The 24,717-nt window shown below is 33.4% G+C and overlaps 2 protein-coding genes across 2 annotated transcripts; one reads left to right on the top strand and one right to left on the bottom strand.

Moving 5' to 3' along the window:
* The first annotated feature begins 9,205 nt into the window (after nt 1-9,205).
* On the top strand, nt 9,206-18,461 carry LOC105055009 (ent-kaurenoic acid oxidase). The gene is made up of 8 exons (XM_010936696.4): nt 9,206-9,554; nt 14,695-15,172; nt 15,314-15,574; nt 15,673-15,762; nt 15,896-15,974; nt 16,072-16,178; nt 16,318-16,439; nt 18,193-18,461. Exons 1-8 carry the CDS (start codon nt 9,322-9,324, stop codon nt 18,290-18,292), a joined length of 1,470 nt encoding a protein of 489 aa, XP_010934998.1. The 5' UTR covers nt 9,206-9,321; the 3' UTR covers nt 18,293-18,461.
* A 139-nt stretch (nt 18,462-18,600) lies between these two features.
* LOC105055010 (glycine cleavage system H protein 3, mitochondrial) lies at nt 18,601-20,930 on the bottom strand. Its single transcript, XM_010936697.3, has 4 exons — nt 20,736-20,930; nt 20,196-20,284; nt 19,162-19,332; nt 18,601-19,005 (listed from the first exon to the last, which is right to left on the bottom strand). Exons 1-4 carry the CDS (start codon nt 20,845-20,847, stop codon nt 18,877-18,879), a joined length of 501 nt encoding a protein of 166 aa, XP_010934999.1. The 5' UTR covers nt 20,848-20,930; the 3' UTR covers nt 18,601-18,876.
* Between the last annotated feature and the right edge of the window lie 3,787 nt (nt 20,931-24,717).

The raw sequence follows: 24,717 nt of genomic DNA, 5'->3' as shown, positions 1-24,717 counted from the left end.
TTTAAATTTATATATTTTTAAAATAACTAAATAAATATCTATCATGTCAGCTAGGTCGATCCATCAAAATAAATAGAAAATTTATTTAATTATAAATATTTAAATATTTAATGGTATCAAAAAATTTAACTAACTAAATATTAAGAGTTTCGGTATTTGATTTCTCGCCCAACTCATTTGAACTAAGCTTCTGGAGTCTCTGGCAAAAAACAACATAGTACTGTGAGTTTTTTCAACTCAGTAAGGATCACCGTACATTTACACTAGAATAATAAATATATTAAAAATATATCAATAAGCATATCAATATGAAATCATGAAATTTCATAATATATATCTGAAATAACTCAAATACTAGTATAAACATTCATCGAATACATAATCAAAGAATTAGACCATCACATGCCATCAGGTAAGGTCTTTTAACATAAGTCCATCTGATCTTAACATCGATTTTTTTTTTATAATTTCAGTTTGATAATCTTTAACTTTCCGATTTTGAACTAACTAAAATTTTATGATGTTCTTTTATTCGGATCGATTTTTTATGATCTTCTTCGGATCTAATTCTCATTATCTTTCTCGGATCAAGTTCTCATGATCTTTTTCAGATTACATTCTTCGTGATCTTTTTCAGATCACATTTCTACGTGTAAATTTGTTGAGACTGTCCTAGGCATAAGCTCCTGACCGGCTATCCCTCGATCTTTATCGGATCGAATTTCTATGCATAAGTCCATGGAGACATTCCACATGACAAAGCTAGTCCAAATCATATCTTTTTCATCAAATTATAATATGTTGACTTTGTTAATCAATTTTAATTTGCAGTGTGATCTAATAAATATATCATATACATATAATTATATCATTAATCACTGGTACTCATACACAATCAATATATAATGTACTCGTATCGAAATCATACAAGAAACAATAATATCTCAAACATGATAAATCCATCAACATAAATCCATCTATACAAAACCAACAATACAAATCCAACGATAAAAATAATATATACATAATGATGATCATATATAGGAATTTTTACCTCGATAAATAATAAACTGGACTTAATAGACTATGATTTGGATGTCAAAATCCTTACTTGATGTCCTTCTATCTTATGGATTGCTTTTTTATATATTTAATTTAATATTATAAAATAAATTAAATTAATTAATTTAATTTCCTACACCCCTTTATCAGGATTTGATAGGGTCCTTATGGTCTCGAATATTTTTTTCCTTTTTGTCATTTTGAATTCCCCATAATCCATCTAATGAGAATAAATCAATAAATAAATCAATACTAAATAGATAATTTATTATTATTATTATTATTATTATATATATATATATATATTATTACTATTAATCAGAGAAGTGAGAGAAGAACTCTTCTCTCTTCTCCTCTTCTTCTCTTCCGAATAAGGGTTTATTCCCTTTGTTCTTCCTCTCTTGCGTTCTATTGAATTGAATTTCCATACATAAGCCTATGGAAACTATTCCATACGATGATACTAGTCCAAACTATATTTTTTTCATCAAATTATAATATGTTGACTTCATTAATCAATTTTAATTTACAGTGTGATCAAAATAAATATATCATATCCATATAATCATACCATCAATCACTGATACTCATACATAATCGATACATAATGTACTCATACTGAAAATTATACAAAAAATAATGATATCTCAAATATGATAAATCCATCAACATAAATCCATCTATGCAAAACCAATGATACAAATCCAACGGTAAAAATTATATATATATATATATATATATATATATATATATATATATATATATATATATATATATATATATATATATATATATATATATATATATATATATAATGATGGTCATGTATAAAAATTTTTATCTCGATAAATAATAAACTAGACTCACTAAATTATGATTTGGATGTCAAAATCCTTACTTGATATCCTTCTATTGGGTGGATTGCTTTTCTATATATTTAATTTAATATTATAAAATAAATTAATTTAATTTTTTAGAATTCTTTATCAGGATTCGATAGGGTCCTTCCCATCTCCAAATTTTTAGGCACCAGCATCAAGGGAAACAATCGAAAAAAATAAAGAAGAAAAAGGAGGGGGAGGGACTTATCTTGCTCCGACGGCTAGAGAAAAGCTTCGGCAACTCTTTTTCCGGCAGCAACCCATGGAAGAGCGTGAGAGATCCTGAATGATTCACCATGATTTCTCAAATGATTTGAGGTGATGATCTAGGAGAGGGGAAGGGGGTTCTTATAGACAAGATTTCTTAAGTTAATCTGGATTCCCGCAGTCCTAATTTGGATGAAATTGGGGGAGAAGAGACTCCTAATCGGAGTTTTCTTCCTCTTCTCCTTCCACGTGTGATGTGCGTGAATTGTGGGGTTTTGGGGCTCTTTTAAAATTGGGCCAGGTCCAAGAGTCTAATGGACTGGGTTATTACTAGAACTAATTGACTATTGCTTCGTGTTGCCGTTACGAAGAATTCAAGCAATTAAGATTTGAAGCAAACGATACCTTCAACAAAAACAAAAAAAAAAAAAAAAGATTTGAAGCAACGAGGGGTCATCAAACAAAGCTGATAAAGGAATGTTCAGAAAATTTGGCCAATCGAGCGTAGGATGCCCAGAGAGAAAGAGAGAGAGGGATGCTTGTTATGTTGGATTTAAATAACAACCCATTTGTAATAACATGGAATCTCAAAACATCTTATCCCTTTGCAAAATTTAAAGCAAATGGCAATTCTTGAATGAAAGAAAATATCAAGTACTTGAGCTGGATCGTGGACAATAATAGTGCAACTTCGTCTACTAACTATTGCAGCCATTTTGAGTTATGGGTATTTCATCATAGTAAGTCCATAATTAAAATAATGTTTCTTTCGTATATCACTGTGCTTTGAGTAAAATAAATTATAAAACAGTTATAAAATCTGGCACTATGTTACAATATTTAAAGTACAAACAATAGAAATAATGTAAATTTAAAAATGGTATTATACAAGAAAGATATTTATGGAGAAGGCAGAGAATCAAAAAAGCAACATTACCATGCAAGAAAAAAAAATTTTAACTAAATGATAGGGAAAATATATCTTAAAATTTAAACAATAATGATTTTTAATGGTTTTATTGTTCTGTCATTCCTCAATGTAGGGATGAATAAAACAAGCAATATCAAGTCATGAAAGTAAAATAGAGACAATAAAACTATTTGTTTTGCTAAAATAAAATTGCTAATTTTGCAAATGATTTAAAGATATTTCTGTCAGATAAGTTGATGGGTAAAATTAAGAGGATAGTATTAAAAAATTCAAAATTCTCTTTATATATATATATATATCCTCTTTATCCCATTACTCGCTTGTCCCACCAACCACCTCCCAACGATGCCTCCAGATAGAGTAGCCTTTAGGCCTCTGCCATGTTGGTGGTCCCACGTAAAGGGTCAATGCATGGAGAAATGATTAGTCACAGTTGAAGATAAAATTATTAGGTAGGATAGTTCTACCCTACGTACCTCAGACTATCTAACAAAAAATCAACATATCATCTAAAAAAATATTTTTTTTTATTTAAAATAAAAAATATCTATTGACCAATCATAATTAATAATAATTTTTTTATTTAAAATTTTTAATCAAATTTAATTAACAATACATTCTTTCCTAACAATATATGATGTGTTGGTTTGTTATTTGATGGTCTAAGATACACATGATAGAATTATTCTAACCAATAATTTCTCGTATTAAAATGGTGGCAACTAGGGCTAGTAAAATATGACTCGATCTATCAATCTGATTTATGTTCGATCCATCATAAATAGATTTGAATTTAGACTAAACGGATTTAGATCATAAACGGATCGATCTATTTAACCCATTTAATATTTAGATCAGATTTGAATTTTAGATATCTGACCTGTTTAACTCATTTAATATTCAAATCAGGTTGAATTAGATAACCTATTTAATCTGTTTAATCTATTTTTGACTTATTTAATCTGATCTGTTTAATCTATTTAAAATCTACTTAATCTATTTTGATCCATTTAACGTGATCTATTTAACCTATTGAACATGTTTAACCTAATTTGATCTATTTAATAAACAGATCGAATCGGATTTATCTATTTAATAAAAAAATTAGATTCATGTTTGAATTTTTAATTTATTTAACAAATAGATTGGATTTGGGTTGATAATTTTTTGATTCAATCTTTATATGATCCGATCCGATCCAACAGCCACTTCTAGTTGTAGCTGCTGTGGTATTTTTTTGTTTGGTCAAAGATTAAATTTATGCAATAATTTTCTTTATGCATGGGTTCATTTTAGTATTTTTTTTAAAAAAATTATAATGGTGAGGGGCACCAAGATTGCGTCAAGTGAGGTTGACCATAGTCTCATCAAGTGGGGACCATACGGTGCACCCAATCTCTAGTGCAGCCCTTTTGGGGAACACAATAGCGAGTGCTTTTCCCCGCCGCACGTGGCATTACCTTCACCATCAGGCAAGCCCAGGGACACCTCACCCAACACCTCCACTCTTAGCCCCCACGTGTTACCAACGACCTGCGTCAAATACGCACTCGCCACGTCAACATTCCAGACCCTCCACATTCCTCAGTGACATGAGGGGGCCACATAGAGGAGGAACGGGACCCATATGTCAGTGAAAAGGGTGGGAGCTTGGGTTCTTTGTTAGTGAGGGTGTGTAGTGCCAAGCACACATTCATTTCTCAAATGCAAGGGTTCACTGCATTTGATTAAAACATAATTCAAAAGTACAACTTATGTGTGCTACCCAAAAAAAAAGGACAACTTATGCATATTTTGTAATTTTGGCTTGCATGCATTACTCTTGGGCAAGGAGAGACACATTGGGCATGGATTCTATCTTGATTTTATAATGCATTTAAGAAGACTTAGGGTCTGAAATTGAAATAAAATGGATAATTTTCATTCCTACTGTTTGTTTGTTGGAAAAAATTTCATTCTACTTTCAATTTTGGAACGGAATGAAAATAACATAATCTACTTATAATTTAATTCTTTTTTTTTTCAAAAATTTAAATTTTCATTTCAATTTCAATTTCGATTTCGATTTCAATTTTGATAACAAATCAAATACTGTCAAGAATTTTATCTTTTCGATTTCGATTCCAATCCATTCTGATTTTGATTTCATTTGCAAATTAAACACCCCCTTATTTTTTAGATCATCATTATGGATGGCATGAAATTACCTAAATAATACTCTCTAAAAAATGTGTGGTCCATTAGAAGGGAAAAAACACATCAAACATCTAAGAGGCATTCAAGAGTTTCTATTTTATATGTTAAATTTAATATTAGAATATAAATACTTGGGGGTTGTGATGGCAAAAATGTCTCGGCTTGAGAAACCTAATGCAACTTGGCCCTATTTTGGTTGGGTTTAGTCGAGTTAATTTAGTTATGGTGGAGTATGGGTCTGATTTTTTAACTTAGATATTAAATGGGTACGAGGTAACAAAACTTTGACTCATCTCAAAAGAAGGTAGAGTTCTCTTTGGGTTAAAATAGTTTAGGTTGGGTTATGTCATGATACTCAATCACAATTTTTTGAATGTTAGTTTTTTTCTTGATTTTAGTTATTTAAATTATTTTGAAAATTAGTTTATAAGAAATTATAAATACTAAATTCGATAGGCTAACGTAGATTTATTAAGAATTGGATCTTATAAATAAATTGGGTTAGGATTAAGTTACAATTGAGTTAGGATTACATCATGCATGATCCATGGTTGGGTACAAGTCAAGGAATTGGATTTGATTCGGGATGAGTCGGGTAATTAAGAGTCAAGATTCTGTACATCATTGTGTTTGATAATTTCAACTACATTGTGCCCTTCCTTTGGAGGGGGTGGGATGGGTGATGTGGAGGTGAGTTCTTAGAACACAGCTCTTCGTAACAGTGAACAGGATTGTTCTTATTTATCATGTGCATTGCATGTATATCCCATACTTGGCATATATATATATATATATATATATATATATATATATATATATATATATATATATATATATATATATATATAAAGCATTCTCCTAAAAAATTAAAAAATTATAGCAAGTGCTCCGGAACCAATATACATGTATCACATAAAATATACATCCAATATATTTGGGATTTATATAATCTCAGAAAATATATGAATCAAGATTTTACACTCTGGCAGGACAAGAGGTGCCCTGGCCGTTCCATCTAATTTTTTTGAGAAAATGGGACTACGAAATAGTCGGAATCCTGAAATCCATCTATGTAGAGAAAGAAGAAGAAAAAGAGAAAGAAAAAAAAGAAATAAGAGATGAAGAAAACGAACAAATGAAAAAAATGAAGAAGAAAAAAAAAATTGAAAGAAAAAAAAAATGAGAAGAAAAACAAAAGAAGGGAAGAAAGAAGAAAAAGGAAAAAAAAAGAAAAAGAAAAAAAAAAGAAATGAAGGAACTTAAAAAACAAAAGGAAAAGAAAGAAAAAAAGATAGCAGAAAAAAAAAAAGAGAAAGAAAAGCAAGAACAAATGATGGATATCTACTCGGACGTATAACTGAGATCATTGCCGAGATGGGATGGGACAGTAGCGTATCCCGGTATACAAAAAAATTAGAATACCTCCATCCATCCGCAGGATTTAACACCTTAATATGAAATTCATGGAGGCCATATTTTCCAATAGTTGGCCCTAAAAAAGGGATCAATGTGTTGCTTCCAGCCACACATTTCAAAATTTGAAATTGATAAACGTATAGAATTCTGATGGTAGTATGAAATACCACCAAACATATTATCATCGTTTCAAAAGCCTCATATTCGTTACTGAAAAAAATAACCAAGCAGCCACAGTCAGTGTCGAATTACGAGGACTTCGCAGGTAAAATCATGCTCGAGTTCTCGATACATACCATTTGGTTAGATGTTTTTTTTTTTTTTTTTTGGTAGAAAGTTAGATGCATTGAAACAGATCTTTCCTTTGCTTGAATTCTTTGAATCTGCATTATTCCAAGCAGCTGTACTATTCCGGACAAACTTATCTCACATTCAAAGAATTTTCACTCTGAATTCTTTGATGTCATCTTGGCATGTTTGGCATAAAACTACAAGTGTTTATGAGACGATGTGCGTTGGAAAGAATGCTCATGGAAATGAAACTACTTGGCTGGGGGCACTGCATCCAACCTACAAAAATTAATTTTTAGATAACAAATTATATAATCTAGAGAAAATAAAAAAGATTCCTAAAAAATCAATAATAATTATGATAGGTTGGAGCTATGTGTCACGAAATTGGTGCATTAATAGACCTGACACGGCACCGTCATCTTATATCATCCTTGTGCATCCAAGTATCCCCCAAAGCACAGAGCGTCTCCATCATACATCCACTAAATTGCGTTTGTCACACACAAAAAAAATCATATCCTTTTTTGCACATGAACGGTTCATTCTAGGCCGACAAGTTTGGACCCACCCTTTGTGGCATAATCCTTTTTGGGTAGCTTCAAGTTGTATTCCTTAAAAAATGAGGCCGCAGTGGCTCAGTAATGTCCAAAAATACAAAAAGAGTCCTCGTTTGTATAAGAAAGCAAAAACTGGCAAACTTATTTTTCAAAATTAGAATTATTCCATTTCTGAAACAAGAACTCCATTTAACAAAATTAGAATTCTGAAATTATCATAATTGGTAACATGACTCTTTTCTGATAAAAAGATAGTAAGTAATTTCATTAATATTCACTCTCCACAGAAATAACATTATAATTATCAAGAAGAACTAACAAATAGATACATTGTGCATGATATTTCTATTTCCATTTCAGGAAAAAAAAATCAGGATAAGGTGGTGTGGAAAACAAATTTATTTGATGTACAAAAAAATATCTTATAGAAAACTAATAACTGGATACATTCATATAGATGACAATCCTAAAGAAGATGCAATGAAAAAGTTTTATTTTATTATTTGTCATGGGGATAACATTGCACATATTATAAAAAGTTAATAAATAAATGTATCCAGAAGAATCATGATTCTGTATATGAGAGAAGTTAGATAACTTTTCTCAACTGAAAAGTTGTCATTGTCAGATAACTTTATCTATCATAAAAATAACATTGCACATGTCATGAAAAAAAAAAAAAAAATATATATATATATATATATATATATATATATATATAGAGAGAGAGAGAGAGAGAGAGAGAGAGAGAGAGAGAGAGAGAGAGAGAGAGAGAGAGAGAACCATTTCATTTATGAGAGGTTGTCAGCTATAATAAATCAGAGCAAGTGGTTGGCAAATAATTATTATTTGTCATTGAATTAATACTGTGCATCTCATGAAAAAACAATAAGGAGATACAACCATGATACTACCAATATCATGTATGAGAAAAATTACAAGAAATAACCAAGCAGGATAAGTAGAGGACAAAACTCTATCAATCATAAAAATAACATCACACACAAATTAACAAAAAATAAGATTATGGGGGTAACATTTGTGAAGACTTGTTATAACAACATCATCAAAAGTCTCATAAAAAATAACAAAAAAAAATGCATTAACAAAGATAACGATTCACGGATGAGAGTCCATCAGATCAAATGAAAGGATCGGTTGCGGATCTATTGTAGAAAAAATAGTATCAGTTGAGGACCAATAAATTTATCTACAATACATGTCATATGAAAAATAACACTCTTATAAGATATAAATCACAAAAGATAGCAAACCGGGATAACTAACGGATAAACTTATTTGACTTTCTCTAAATGCTAAATTGTAATCGCTAATCCCATATAATTTGTGAAAACTACTAAGAGAGTGCCACAATATCACTCTTAAATATTAAACGTGTGGGAGCGGGGGAACACTGCATGGAAGGTATCCACCTCACCGGCTACACGACAAGTACATACTCTACTCCCGTACCCGGGAGCCAATTGGTAATTGGATGTACTCACTTCTCTTTCTCTCTCTACCCTCTCTCTCTATATCTCTCCTTAATTTTTGGCTATATGCAACGACTTATGGAACCGGTAATTAAACGTTGCCTATCTCTCTCCTTTACCATTTTTATTTCTATATTTGATCAATATCTTTCTGCCTTTTCCCTTCTAAATACTCCCAAGCTATCCACCACCATCTATTTATTCCCCTCCCCAGTCACATCTCTCGTGGTTTAAAGACCGGAGGCGGAGAGAGAGAGAGAGGCGAGAGAGAGAAAAGAAGAGAGATGGAGTGGTGGGAGTTTCTGGTGACGGTAGCGGCGGCGGTGGCGGGGATTTTGGCGGTGAGCGGCGGGGCAAGGAGGGTGCAGGAGTGGGTGTACGAATGGGGGCTCGGAGAGAAGAGGAAGAAGTTGCCGCCGGGGGACTTCGGGTGGCCGCTTCTCGGCAACATGGTTGCTTTCCTCCGCGCCTTCAAATCCAACGATCCCGATTCCTTCATCAACTCCTACATCCAACGGTCAGTTTCTATTCATTCGTATTCTCTCTCTCTCTGTGTTTGTGTTTAAGCGTCTGATGATTTAGCTTTTGGTGATTTCCATGTGGGGTTCCGGTGAAAGGACATGGATTAACCCCTTTTTTTTTTGGTAAAAAAAAAAAAAAACAGAGAGAGAGAGAGTTGGGTCTTAAGGGGGTCCGGTTCATTGGCTGGATCAGGAAGCATCCATTTCTACAGTGCATGTTGGAGCCCCCAGTAGAGCCCAAACTTGTTACCATCACCGGTTACCATCAATTCCCCCTCGAATTGATGGTAGAGCCCAAACTTATTACCATCAATTCCCCCTAGAATGCAACCATCGTGTACTAGAGATCGAGTAGATCTCAAAACTAGACGTTTTTTTTTGGGTAAGAGTATTAAACGTCCAATCATAGATCGTTGTGCTACGCATGGATGGATGGTTGGTGATTAAACACCAGACTTCTTCATTTCAACGGTAGGTTACTGTCTGAACCTGTCCATTACACGGCCACTTTCATTTGCATCAATATTTTTTTCTTCTATTTTTTAAGTGAAGCATCAATATCCTTTTGTCGTATCGACAGGATGATGGTTTGATAATTGATTTGATCTCTATTATAATAATTTTTAAAATAAAATTAGATATCATTAGTGATAAATTATATTTACATTCAGTAATTTGACAAATCCACGATTATCATCCATCTAAGATTTATTTTATCTAATATTTTCATTTATAATTTATTAAAATATTAATCAAATTATTAATCTTCTATGACATCCATATATCACATCAAAAAAATTTAAAAAATGATCGAAATAACTTTAAATGTTATAATAGGCATCATCCTTTATCATGTTAGTTGGACGATCATTTGACAATTGATTTGATCCCTATTATAATAATTTTTTAATATAAAATTAAACATCATTAGTGATAAATTATACTTACACTCAGTAGTTTGATAAATCTACAGTTATTGTCCATCTAAAATTTATTTTATCCAATATTTTAATTTATCATTTATTAAAATATTAATCAAATCATTAATCTTCTATGACACGCATACGTCACATCAAAAAAATCTAAAAAAAAAAAGATCGGACTAACTTTAAATGTTATAATAGGCATCATTCTTTTGGCTCAAATATACTTTTAATTTTTTATATGAGATAAATAAATTTATTAATATCATTAATTTAATTATATAGAAGTATAAATTTTATAAATTATTGATATAATTGTGATAAACGTAAATTTTTGATGGATTTTTATAATTTATTCAGGAAAATAATACTACATCAGCTGTTTTATCAAATTTGTCTCATGATACGTTGATTACTGGCTTGATGCATCGTGACATGATGGGCTCGAGTCACTTTGCTTTAGTGCCGGTCAGTCGAGGAACTGGTGCTAGATTAGATTGATTGAATATAATATATATATATATATATATATATATATATATATATATATATATATATATATATATATATGCGCGCGTTAGAAGATAACAAAATATATGATTAAAGATTAATCTTCATATATTTATATTTAATAATAAAAATGAAAAGAGTAATGATTTGTGGGACCATGATTGGGGCGGGATGGGACCCGTTTGGTTATGGCCAGTGCCGACTATGTGCTGTCCTCACCTATCTCAGTCATGGTCCAAGTCCAGTGTGGCCCACATACACTTTGAGCAGCCGTTATCCAAGTTGTAAATATTATTATTTTGCACTTTTCCAGCCAGGGCAGTTATACATCCCTTAGGAGCGGTTAGCACAGTGACATCCTCCAGAGTACACGTGTGCACAGGGCCAAAATTCAGCTTGCTTGGCACGTGACATTTTCTGGCCTCCACAACGAACATTAGATTAGACCCACTTGAATCAGGGTTATCACGGATGCATACTTTTCTAAAACTTGATGCTCCAACTCGACAAACAATCTTTCAAACTATGTCCAAATGATAAATCCCTAAATCCGGTGTCCCGATCATCATCGATCCAAATTGATTTTTTTTCAAGAATCATTCCTTACGAAGTGTTTTACAAGCTTACTCTTCCACAATTGTTCTATGTGTTTATATCGAATATTTGTTTCATATTGTTGCAATATAGTCTTTGTTTTGTAAGGTGTTATTTTATTTTTCTTAATGTTTTTATGCTACCAATGCTGTTCTTTATCTAATTAATTCCTAGTAATTATGATCTGTGTAATTAATTCATCTAAATGCAGAAGGCTTATGGCCTAATGTTGGGAGAATGTTGGTAAAGCTTCTCCCTTCTAACATATTTCATGTCTGTATTCTTAGTATCCAGATTGGAAAAATCCAATAGAGTAGCGATATAGATCCCATCAAAAGGGAGAAAGGAAAGAAAAACTATAGACAATTCCCTGCTCAAAATAATTAAAACATCAACAAGAAGGGTGATGCAACATGCTAGCTATGTCTAGTTTAATCAAGTCGGATCTGACACCAAATCGTGTCCAAATTGGTTCTATGAGCTAGACCTCAAATTAGTCTTCTTTTTCCTAATTGAGCTTGACCCGTACCTGACCCACAGGGCTATTCACGGCTTGACCATAGTCACGATCCGCTTGACTGAACTCAAACACAGCCATTGGTTGCTATTCTAGTTGCTTAATACTCATAATTTTGGCCCATTTGCTAGATTTTAATCCATATCAAACTCTAATGTTTGTCGCATTGCAAGTAAGGCACTATACGTTGCATATCATACGTAATATAATGTGTGGTGGGACACTTTTGTCACTAGCATTGGTGGGAGTGAAGTAGGGGTCAGCATGGAATTCTTCTTGTGGTTTGGAGCTTCTTGGAGCCTGCATTGGTTCAGTTACCGCTGCTTGTTTTGAAGCCTTTAGCTTAGGCTCTAATCTACAAATTAGGATAAAAGAATGGGAAGAACAGAGACGGGCTCAAATGGGGCTTGGCTGCATCAAGAGAGGATATTTTGATATCTGTTTTGAAGATTAGCCTATGGGAACTCCATAACAGCATGGGAACCAGTGCAATACCCCTTCCCACCCCTTCTATTAACCTCAAACTGAGATCCTGTTTGTTTGCAAGCAAATATGGGCTGAAGGTTGTCCTATTTAACTTCTAAGATCGTGTAGTATCTGATAATTGGCCTTCTAGATATTGAACACTTAGATTTGTCATAAGTGAATACTTAGCAAGTGGGGTGTAAATAAACTTAAACATTGCATCTACTTATCAAGATACTAAATGCTACGCTTTTTTCAATTACACATGGTCATGTTTTCTTTTCTTTTTTCTTTTTCTTTTTCTTTTTTTTTTTAAGGGGACACGTGCCTGATTTCATTAAGTCCTTGCATGTCATTGAAAGGGGGTGAATTTCGGTGTTGTCAGCAGTTGTGTATGCGAAGATTATTGCTCAATTCCTAATTCTTAACTCTTTCTTACAAGCGAATTAGAATTTTTTCTAGTGGTCACACCCCTTCATCTAGCAACCAGAGGTTCTAGGTTCGATTCTTGGATGGTTCTTCCTTGAGTTTTAGGACCTAGGTAATTATAGCATAAGTGAGTTTCTCTCTCTCCATTCCTCTCTTTCTCTCTCTCTCTCCCTCTCTCTCTCTCTCTCCCCCCCTCCCTCTTCCCAACAAAAAAAAATCTTTTTAGCCACTTGTTTATTTTACAAAAATAATTATGCTTTTATATAACTTTAGATCTTCCGGTGTCTCCAACTAAATGGAGTCTAGGTGTCATGCTTCCTCGTTTTAGAAAGCAATGCTAAATTGGTTCTTGGAATGGTTATCCAAAAAAATGCTTGGCATATTGTTGCAGTTGACTATATAATGCAACAAGGTGTATTTGCATGTCACGTTCCTAAATATATTTGATTTATAGTGGTTCTATAAACTTTCTAATATGATTGGAGGTTTTAAGTTTAGCAATTGTTAATATCGAGATTTCTTATGGTTTGATGATTATCAAAATTGATGCACGGCTCCCATCCATCTTTGCATTTTAAATCTGATTGTGAAGAATGTCTAAGATAGTTTAAGATCAAAAATTTGATGCAAAGTGTGTGTGTGTTATCTATGCGCATGCTCATGCTCCACATTCATTTGCCACAAGGGTTAGCACTTCATATACCAAAAAAGGATAGAGCTGTTGAAAGTCTACTGCTTGTCTTACTTGTACTAGGATTCTGTTCCTAGTTTATCTCTATTTTGTATTCTAATACTAGTCGGCATGGTTTATTTTTTAGTGCCTGTATATTTTAATAAGATTGAGTCTTAGGTTTAATATATTTGAGTTTTTTTATTAGTTAGAGTAGAATATTAATATTTTTATCTTTTATTAGGCGATGTTGATGTTTTTGTTTTATAATGGAAGAGGGATTGTGATTTTATAAACATGGAGGAGAGAGTCACACAAAAACTAGAAGAGAATTTTTTTTATATGTGGAACATCTTTTATGGGGCATATGATAGTCAAACTCATTATTTTAACCTTTATTTTTTTCTTGAGTAAATTTATTTTTCTCCTAAATTTTTCTTCTTGCAATTACCTACATTTGTGTGTATGTGTGTTTCGTGTCTGTTTAGAATCTTAGGCCGGCACAGCCGATCAATTTTGGATAGCATGTTATTTTGCAAGAGCAACTAGAGAAGCTATATGGCGTTTGAAGTTAAAATAAACCAACAGAGAAGGATCGTCCTTTTGAATGACAAGGCATAAAGAGGGAGAAAAAAAAAAAAAAAAAAGCAAAACCTAGGACCTTAGGAGTGGAGGGTGGAGACAAATGGACTCATTTCACGGCCAGCTTTTCCATTTTCAAGTGTCTTCATCTAATTTCATGATATACTTCCATCTTGTTCTACATCATTGTCAATGTTACCTGAACATTGTGCTACCTTACTTTTGGCAACTTGTCTCTACCATGTTTATTTCTTTCTCCCTTTAGATTCTAGCATCTTATGTTCGACTTTTCATTTCATTCAAAAAATGTTCTAGTTTTCATGGACCATTTTTCTAACACTTTTGGCTCTTAATATATATGAAAACATGCCATTTAGGGTGGAGAAAGAAAAATTTAAGACACTGCATATGCTAACATGTATTTATCATTCCAATTCTAATGATAGGTTTAAACGTGTTGGGATATACAAGGCCTGCATGTTTGGGACCCCAACAATCATGGTCACAACGCCTGAAAACTGCAAGCAAGTTTTAATGGATGATGAGCACTTTGTGCCTGGTTGGCCTAAAGCCACTTGTGAGCTCGTTGGGAAGAGATCATTTCTATTCATTATCAATGAAGAACACAAGCGGCTAAGGAAACTGACATCAGCTCCAATTAATGGTTATGAAGCACTTACTACATATTTAGGGTTCATTGAGGAAACTGTTGTATCAACTCTAGAGAAGTGGGCAGGGATGGGAGAAATTGAGTTCCTTACAGAACTGCGGAGGATGACATTTAAAATAATCATGAAAATATTTCTAAGCTCAGAAAGTGACAGTGTAGCGCGGTCCTTGGAAAAAGTATACACTGATCTGAATTATGGAATGAGAGCAATGGCCATTAACTTTCCTGGATTTGCTTTCCACAGAGCACTTAAGGTACATCAACTCTCTCTTTGTTTCTCAAAGAACAAATTCCACTAAAGAAGTATTTTTCTGACAAGAAATTTTACTTGTTCAAGTTTATTTAATATTTCTTGACAGTTTAATTAATCTAAATGATATGTTCTTAAATTACAGGCTCGGAAAAAGTTGGTGGCAGTTCTGCAAGCTGTCCTTGATGAAAGGGCAGCAAGGGCAAAAAATCCACATCCAGCAAATAAGGACATGATGGATCGTCTGATGGAAGCTGAAGATGAAAAAGGCAGTAGGTTAAGCAATGAGGAGATTATTGACATAATGATCATGTATCTCAATGCTGGTCATGAATCTTCTGGCCATATCACCATGTGGGTAACTGTGTTACTCCAAGAACATCCTGAAATTTTCCAGAAAGCTAAGGTAGCAGAGGAGTTAGATATTCGACACATTTGATTTTAACCTTTGATCTTTGAACATAGAAGTCACTGGAACTAATCCTACAATGGTGATGTGTTTAGGCAGAACAAGAGGAGATCAGAAGAAGCCTACCACCCATGCAGAAGAGACTTACACTAAAGGAGTTCAGAAAAATGGAGTATCTTTCAAAGGTCCATCCAGCTTTTCATAATTTTTTTTTTTTTTAAAGTGATTATGTTAGCTCAAACTTTTGCATGCATTATCACAACTTGAAGTTGCACATTCTGAATACTGGTACTGACAGCATCATTTTCATTTTTGAAGGTTATTGATGAGACCCTACGTATGGTTAACATCTCATTTGTTGCTTTCCGACAAGCAACCGATGATGTCTATGTCAATGGTTAGTGCAATAAGCAACTTTCTGATTATTAAACAATAGGAAACTATTAATCATATACAAATAATGGGAAAAATTGGTAATGTGTGGCTTTTCACAGGTTATCTTATTCCTAAGGGTTGGAAAGTTCAGACTTGGTACAGAACTGTTCACATGGATCCTGAAGTTTACCCTGACCCTAAGAATTTCAATCCAAGCAGATGGGATGTAAGTAATAAGCAATTTTTCTGTTGTTTCTTGTGTGTTTTTATACCTAAGGAGATGAGGTTCTTATGGGATTAACCATGGATATATGGACATATATAATTGTAGAGACACCTGTTACATACAAATTTTATTTGTCCAGGGTATTACACCCAAGCCAGGAACTTTCCTTCCCTTTGGAGGAGGAAGCAGGTTGTGCCCCGGAAATGAGCTGGCCAAATTAGAGATCTCTGTTTTCCTGCACCATTTTCTCCTTGGTTATCAGTAAGTTCTTTAGTCTTCATTTTCCAGCATCTTTTCCCCCTTCACCATGCAACACTAGACACATTATTTATTCCTGTTTATAATTTTTTTTTTTTTACTGTTTCTTGAATCACCGAGTGTACAAATTAATTTGAAACTACAATTTGAGATGTTCTTTACATAACGTATTTACTTATGATCGGGTGAAATTTGAACTAGTACCTCTCAGAAAGGGGAATTTTTGACCACCAGGCTTGGAAAGTTGATTTTCATGGTTCTAGCAATTTTTTTTTTTTTAATTTTTTAGATACTTGTAGAAACATAATAGTAATTCCAACTTCATAACTAATGAAAAAATTAAGGAAAATAAAGATTATCAGACAAACAATTAGTCTTCTGCTATAGAATTTCTATAAAGTCATTGGGATCTTGATGAACCATGTACTTTAAACAGTTTTGTTTGATGACAGGGATGACAACACATATAGATTGTTATTTTATATCATTTTATTTGATTGATCACTTTTTTTTGTGGATAATGAGCTCTAGTATACTAGTAATATTTCAGAAGTAACCTCACATAACGTCTGTGAAGACAGAGAGTGTGAGAGAATATGAAAAATCCATGTAGAAATTCACATAGGGGATTGATGGAATTTTCCAAAGATGTAGGGCTTGATTGAATCGAAATTAGGTTGACAAGTGTCATATATTGGTTACATATTAAGCATTAGAAACCTGACTGCAGATTCTTTTAACTCCATTCGTTCTCTATGACCGTCAGAGATTAAGCTGTAGGAGGAGTCCTAAAGAACTAAAATAGCTTCCAAAATGGATATGTTTAAAAAATTCTTGTATATTGTAATCTATTTGTATTCTAAGTATGACCTATGGATCTATATGTTTATCATCTTTTTGAGTATCGGTCAACTCATTCTATCCTACATGAATTACTGGAGAGTTCTAATTTAGGCTACTTTAACATAGTCAAGAGCCGAGTATTAGCCAACCTTGGCAGAGTCATCCACAGGATCTTGAGCTGTTACTTCTCCAGATACCATTTGGGACCTTAAAATCTATCGTGACGGTGTCATCATTTGAATTGAATGGCATCAGTTTTTGCAACTATGTGGATGTCAAAATTCCCATATAGGTTGGTGACAGAGAATTTGACCTTAAAAGTCATGCACCTAAAGAGTAGCAGCACACTTTCTTGCCAACTATGCATGTTACCATCCAATTGATCGATTGGAAATTCTTATCGAGTGCCTAAGCTCTTCATTTGCTTGTCACTAACTAGCCATATATTGTATGTATCTAGGAGAGAACTTTGACCTTGAGAATGTCATGCAACTAGGAAGGAACTGAGTGAGAAAAAAATAAGTCATTAAATGGAATAGCAGCCTTCCTTGCAAATATTGCATGCTACCACCCAATAAAACCGTTGGAATTCTCATCATCACCTAAGTTGTTCACATTACTGCCAGTTACTCTTTTTTGGTGCTTGATGCATTCCAATCGCATCTTCGGTGCTCAAAGCTTTTCAATCCTCTTAGAGGTCTTCTCTTTGTTTCATCCTATGCAAATCTTTAGAGCTCCCTTGGACATTTTAGAGTTAAAGCTATTGTGTTATATTGCTTCTACACTGATCTTCAAATATTAATTTTGAAAAAAAAAAAAAAAAGATGCACTACCACACATTTTATATGTTAATTTTAAATAATGATTTTATATTACAAGAACACGTTATGGGACTCAACTTGTTCACGTGCAGGCTCAAAAGACGGAACCCAAAATGTCCAATAAGATACTTACCTCATCCACGGCCAATGGACAATTGTCTGGCAAAAATCACAAAGATCTCAGCAACATGAATGGAAACAGAATAGAGATGTGAGAAAAGCATGGTGTTATGGTCAATAATTATAATAAAATTATGTATCAGAGTGGCTGAACTTGTCGTCCAAATTTTATCTGCTGATATGTAAACATAGGTTCATTTTGGCACACCATAAAGAACATACTTTTATGCCAAGTGAGGATATTCACCAATGTGATGAATCTTCTTATATTTCTGATGATGGCATATCTTCCAACCATGGACAATGGTGTAAGTCTTCCATGGTAATTAGTCAAACAACAGTAACAAAGCTAAAGAGAGCAATAAAAAAGAGAAAAGGTATAAGAGGAGACAAGCAAGGGCCAAATTACATGCAAATATAGAGCTCAATTACACTTGAAGCATCTGCTACCAAAGTTAAAGGAAGCAAGGGAAAGCAGACTATATTCCAACAAAGAAGAGTATTGAAGGCAAAGAAAACAGAATTAACTAAATGGCTTTGGCCTTTAACCATTGACATGAGATGCTTCTTTACAGACTCAACTGACTGACTGGTACCTTAATTCTTGTGATGAAGCAGAAAGCCAGTTAGGAGAACTAGCACCCATGCATCTTGCTCTAATGGTGAGCATCCTCTTCCTCGCAAAATTTTGTATATTCTTTTGGTCCCATCAGTGAGTCCAGTTCTGATGGGCTGCTGGGTCGAACCTTGATCATCCATCCATCTTCATAAGGGCTCGAGTTGATCTAAACAAGAGAGAAACATAGGAGACTTCAATCCCTTAACATTCTGTCCATATGAATCATTAAGCTCATTCTCAGCATGCATCACTTAAGAGCTGCAACATTTTGAAATATGAGAGATATTTGGAAATAAGAGATGTGTTTGATTCGCTGAATTACCAGACCAGGTGTTTCAGTTAGCTTGGTATTGACTTCAACAACTTCACCAGATACAGGGGAGTTAACATCACTGGTTGCTTTCACACTCTCCACTGCTCCAAAGCTGCCTCCTTTGGAAACTGAGCCCCCGGATTCTGGCAATTCCACAAACACCACCTCTCCCAAATGGCCCTATATGCAAAACAGCATGATTATATTGTGAATGATTAATTGTCAAACAAGAAGCAGTTAATTTTTGATGAAGCAAAAGCTCTCCTCCAAGGAAACCAAAAAAGAAAAAGAAAAACAAAGCAGAATGGTATATCATAATAATGATAAGACACTTTTCTACATTAAAATGGCATCCTTTATATGAATTTAGATGGTGAACCAGGGCTGAAGTTTTGCATAACTAAATAATTTTGCTGAATGAGTGGTAAGATTCGGATCTATCCTGTAGTAAAGGAGTAATTATAAGAAATAACAGGAAGTATTCGCGACCGGAAAAAAAGAAAAAGGATTGTCCTGTGTCACTACATATACAGCAAATTTATCAATTTCTAGCATCTAAACATACTGACATGACTTGAATTATAAAGGACAGATTCAATATGTACAATGTTAAGGCTATTGCAAAATTTTCAGTTTCTATGAGTGCTGAATTCAATATGTTGGATCATCCTTAAGCTTTTCAGGTCAGATTGGTTGACTTGGTTAAGGTGTTTTATGCATTAATCTTGTCAAGTCAAGGAGGATTTTGTTCAACTTAGGGCGTGACCCTGTAAGAATATCACAATTCGCATCAGAATAAGGTCATAAGCAATTGTAACTCATTGAAGTAGAAATGTTTCTTACTTGAATAACCCATTTGGGATCTTAAAAACAGTGTGTTAAACAGCAATACTTCAAATCACCCATGAAACCACACAGAACCAGGAATGGGACTTGCAATGGTTTCAGCCAACATGAACAAAATGTTCATTAGCTATAATCTAATAGCTTTCATTTGGACAAGAGACAAGTCTTTGAAGAGATAACAAATGGAGAATTATCACCTGGGCATGGTCGGTGATGCCGACGGTAGCCACCGAGCCCTCATGCTTGACCCACTCATGGGAAGAACTGTACTTCAGTCCATCCAAAACTGCAATTATGATAGTAATTTTTGAGCAACAAGATGACCAGAATTCTATCTTCCCAACACTAATTGAATCCTTCTAATATATTGTGAGGAGGGAAACAAAGAAACCAATAATCATTGTTTTGCCATCAACCTCTAACTAGACAAAATCTTAAACCAGGAAAAAAGGAACAAACTATAGAGAAAAGTACTGCAATTATTCAAGCATTTTTTGAGAAAACCAAGTTCTTATCTTTTTGAGCAAAAAAAGGAAGAATTCAGGGTCTTATCCTTTTAGACCAGCTACCTTGTTTCATCCAAATTAGACGAAACCCATCTCAAAAAAGTTGAAACAAAACTCGGTTCTTTGAGAACAGAGCAATTTTAAGAGACCCACTAATTGGATCTTTGAAAATAACAGTCCAAACCTTATCAGAACAAAGTTAAGGAATTAAAGTGTGGGAAGGGAGATTACCAGAAGAGAAGCATCTGGAGATGGAGAATGGGAGGAAAAGGCTAGTTTTGGCGCCGCTGCAGGAGATTTTGAGGGCGTTGGCTGTTGAAGAAGCCCACAGCTTTAGAGCCATGTTAGCTGTTTCCTTTGTCTCGTCTCTGTTTTTCCTCTTCCTTCGTTGGAGTGGAGCAAAGCTTAGGGGAGGATAGAGGGAAAGGAATGTGAGACGTCATAGATTTAGTGACTCTTTGTGGATGGGATGGATGGATGGATGGATGAGCCGGATGGTTGGATATTCAAAACCTCATCCTCAAAAATTTTATCTTTTCATTATATTTATCATTATATATTTATAATATGTATGTATGTATAATGTCTCTAGACTCTAGAGATGGATAATTTAGTTCGGTAGCCCATTACAACTGCATGGTGCAATGCCCCTTCCACCCCAGCATGGTTGAAGTGAAAGGGAAAGCAAAGAAAATGGAGGGGTAAAAACTTGTACATTAGAGTGGAGCTCAATCGGTTTGGAGCGAAGCACTCTTCCCAAAAATGCTAAATTGCTATAGCCCGAGCTCTCCATCCGACCTTGCCGATGCCTGATTGCCCTGTCCTGTTTAGGGGTAAAAATATAAGGCTATGGTAGAGGCTTTGATTTTTTTTTTTCTTTTTTTTACAAAAATAGGGTAAGGAGGGGCCAAGCAACAATATCTGAACGTGATCATAAAAGTCCCCATTCCATTGGATGAATATTTGATATGAAGAGCAATAAGTATAATCCTCTCCCCACCATGTTCGAGAAAAAATTTCGAGTCAAATGAGTACGTTACCTCCAGTCTCACCACAACATACAGTAGATCAGAAACTATTTTCAGACCCCACGTCTAGATCGTCAGAATCAAATCGCTATAAATTATTCAAATTTGATATTTAATCATAACTCTGACATCCATCGAGACTCAAATCCGAATCGCTTGATTGAAAATCATGGATCATCCCGCTGAGACCGGAGGCTTTGATCTTTGTCTCCGCCTCTCCACTCATATGGGCATGTCTAACCTTTTTGAGGGTACTAGGCAACTGTAGAGATTTTGAGCTTTGGCCTTTTTACCTCAGTAAAGCATCATCAGCATCATCCCCCAGAATAGGGCCTAGACTGACAAAATGATGGATATGGACCGGAAGATACATCCACCATTTAGAGGCCATACTTTTCTTATTTAAATCCATCCAAGGGCGAGAATGATATTGCTTTTTTTTTTTTTTTTTTTTCTGACATATGATCTGCCAAATCATTGTCAACCACTGGATCCCCACTATATAGGAAGATTATTTTTTTTAAAAAAAATTGATATATATATATATATATATATATATATATATATATATATATATATATATATATATATATATATATATATATATATAAAAGCTCCACCGTATTAAAGTAATTTTTTTTCCTTCTCTTCCAAATGCATCATGTTCTCATACCCATAGATCAAGAACCACACATGGCTGCGGACATCTGAAGCCCACGAACCCAATAACTGGATCCCCGTTCTGAAAAAATATATATATATATATTTTGATTAATCTATATACAAGCCAATAACATCGATACAAATTTTTTTTTTTCTCTTTCTCTCTCTCTACCACTAACTCACCCACCCATCAAGATCAACAAGCACGTATCACCAGATTATATGGCAAAATGAGAGTAAATATCCAACTTATTATTCTGGACGACTGAAGCCAGTAAACTCTACAGTTGCGCGACTATCAACATTTGTACGCTGCAAATATCTTCATGATGAAATATTTAATTCTCTAAAAAATGGTGCACGATGCAATCAAAATGAAGGGCACATGTTATGCTCATGTTCCGGATTCGATGAAAAAAAAAATTTTCAAAAAATTATTTTTTAAAAATAAAATTTTGATATATTTGATTAAATATAGAAAGATAACTTATTATAAAATAGCTTGTATTTGGATGAATATTTATTTTTTTTTAAAAATTATGTAAAATATCTATTATATCCTTAGTACATATAAAAATCCATATATTTTTACTTATAAATTTTATATAAATATAAATATTATATTTATACTAATATAAATATAATATTAATATATTATAATATAATATTAGATCATAATAATTTATTATGTTAATATAATACTAATATATTAATATTATATTAATATAATATAAATATTTTAATATAATAAATTTATTCAATAATATTTATATAAATATTAAGATAATATTAATATTATATTATATTACTATTCAGTATTTCATCCTAACCATCCATTAATATTTTACTAAATTTTAGCTATAGACTCAAAAAGGTATTTTAAGAAAAAAATACCACCACTTCTCATAGGAAGTGCCAAAATTCACCTCCCTTATGGGTTTTCATTTTTCATAAAATATAAGAAGTGACTTTTTATGAAAAATATTTTTTTCATTCTCTCTCATGTTAAAACTTCAATTAAACAAGAGACTTTTTTTTCACTTCTCAAGAAGTGCCTCTTCCTCTCTTCACTTTCTGTCAACCAAACGAGCCCTCTATGTATGACATTTGGCATCCTAGAAGTGCTTTGCACACTCCTTGAGGCTCACGATACTTCGCACCCTTAAGCTCGCAATACTTGGTGCCCTACAGTGCTTTGACTCTCTTTTAATACATACGATAGAGGATAGATGATATCAATGAATTATTCACCGAAATATGTTTGAGCTTAACATAAAAAATTACATATAATCTCTTGTAAAATATTAATATCATAATTGCCATCTATAGGCATGTGTCATAAATTCTTTAACATGCAATGGCTAGAAACAGACACAGGCTAGCCCATGGCATATAGGGATGTGCCAGCTTTGCTTTAACCCTTGAGCATAGCCCAAGAAAGTTAAAACCCAACTAGATTTTGAGCCAAGCACAAGTTTGTGCTTGGACTTGCCTAGAGCGCAAGCCCGATCCTAGACTCTTTTCCAGATCTCTTATTCCATTCTCGAAAAATTCTTTATACACCATGGGTGATGTACAAAATTTAATATAAAGTACACTGTCTTATCTCATTAGTTTATGTAACTATCATTCTCCAACGCATATTTAATACCTATAATTTTATTTTTTCGTTAAAAATTTTGAATAACGAAAATACTTCTGCTTTTAAAAAAATTATGACATCGTATATCCATATTATGATATCCTGCATACAGAAAATCATAATTTAATACACAGAATGTCATAATTTAACGCAAGATACTATAATATGCCGCAAGATACTATAATATGCCACAAGATGTCATAATTTTTTGCAAAGAGCATAGATATTTTCGTTATTTAAAATTTTTAAACGAAAAAATGAAACTGCAGGTATTATATGTGCATTAGAAAGTGATTGGATAAAAATATCTCTCTTATTTTATGATATCCTAAGCCATATTATGACATCCTACGTACGGAAACTCATAATTTGATGTAGAGTGTCATAATATACCAAGATGTCATAATTTTCTGGATCATATTATAACATCCTACACTAAGATATTATAATATACCATCATGTCATAATTTTTTGAGCTATATTAGAACATCTTATATATAAAAAGTTATAATTTGATGCAGGATATCATAATATGCCACAAGATGTCATAGTTTTTCCAAAAAGGAGGGATATTTTCATCATTCAAAATTTCAAATGAAAAAGTGGAACTACAAGTATTAAATATGCGTTGAAAAGTGATAGCTACATGATGATATGCTTTACATTAGATTTTCTACACCGCCTGCGGTGCACAAAAAATCTCCCTTTCATTCTCTCTTCTCTCTCCCTCTTTATCTATTGGGCATCAATCCAAGCTTGGATTGGTGCCCAGGTAGGTTCTGGTACGAGCTGGGAAAATTGTAGGCCTAGGCCCGGCCCTGCACAAATTAATTTAAAGGGCCGACCATGAATCATAAGAAGGCCGGGCCTGGGCCACAAA

Source organism: Elaeis guineensis, chromosome 12 (genome assembly GCF_000442705.2).
Source record: "Elaeis guineensis isolate ETL-2024a chromosome 12, EG11, whole genome shotgun sequence".
NCBI lineage: Eukaryota > Viridiplantae > Streptophyta > Magnoliopsida > Arecales > Arecaceae > Elaeis > Elaeis guineensis.
The sequence above is the reverse complement of the archived record's forward strand: the minus strand, read 5'-3'. Positions and strand labels throughout refer to the sequence as shown.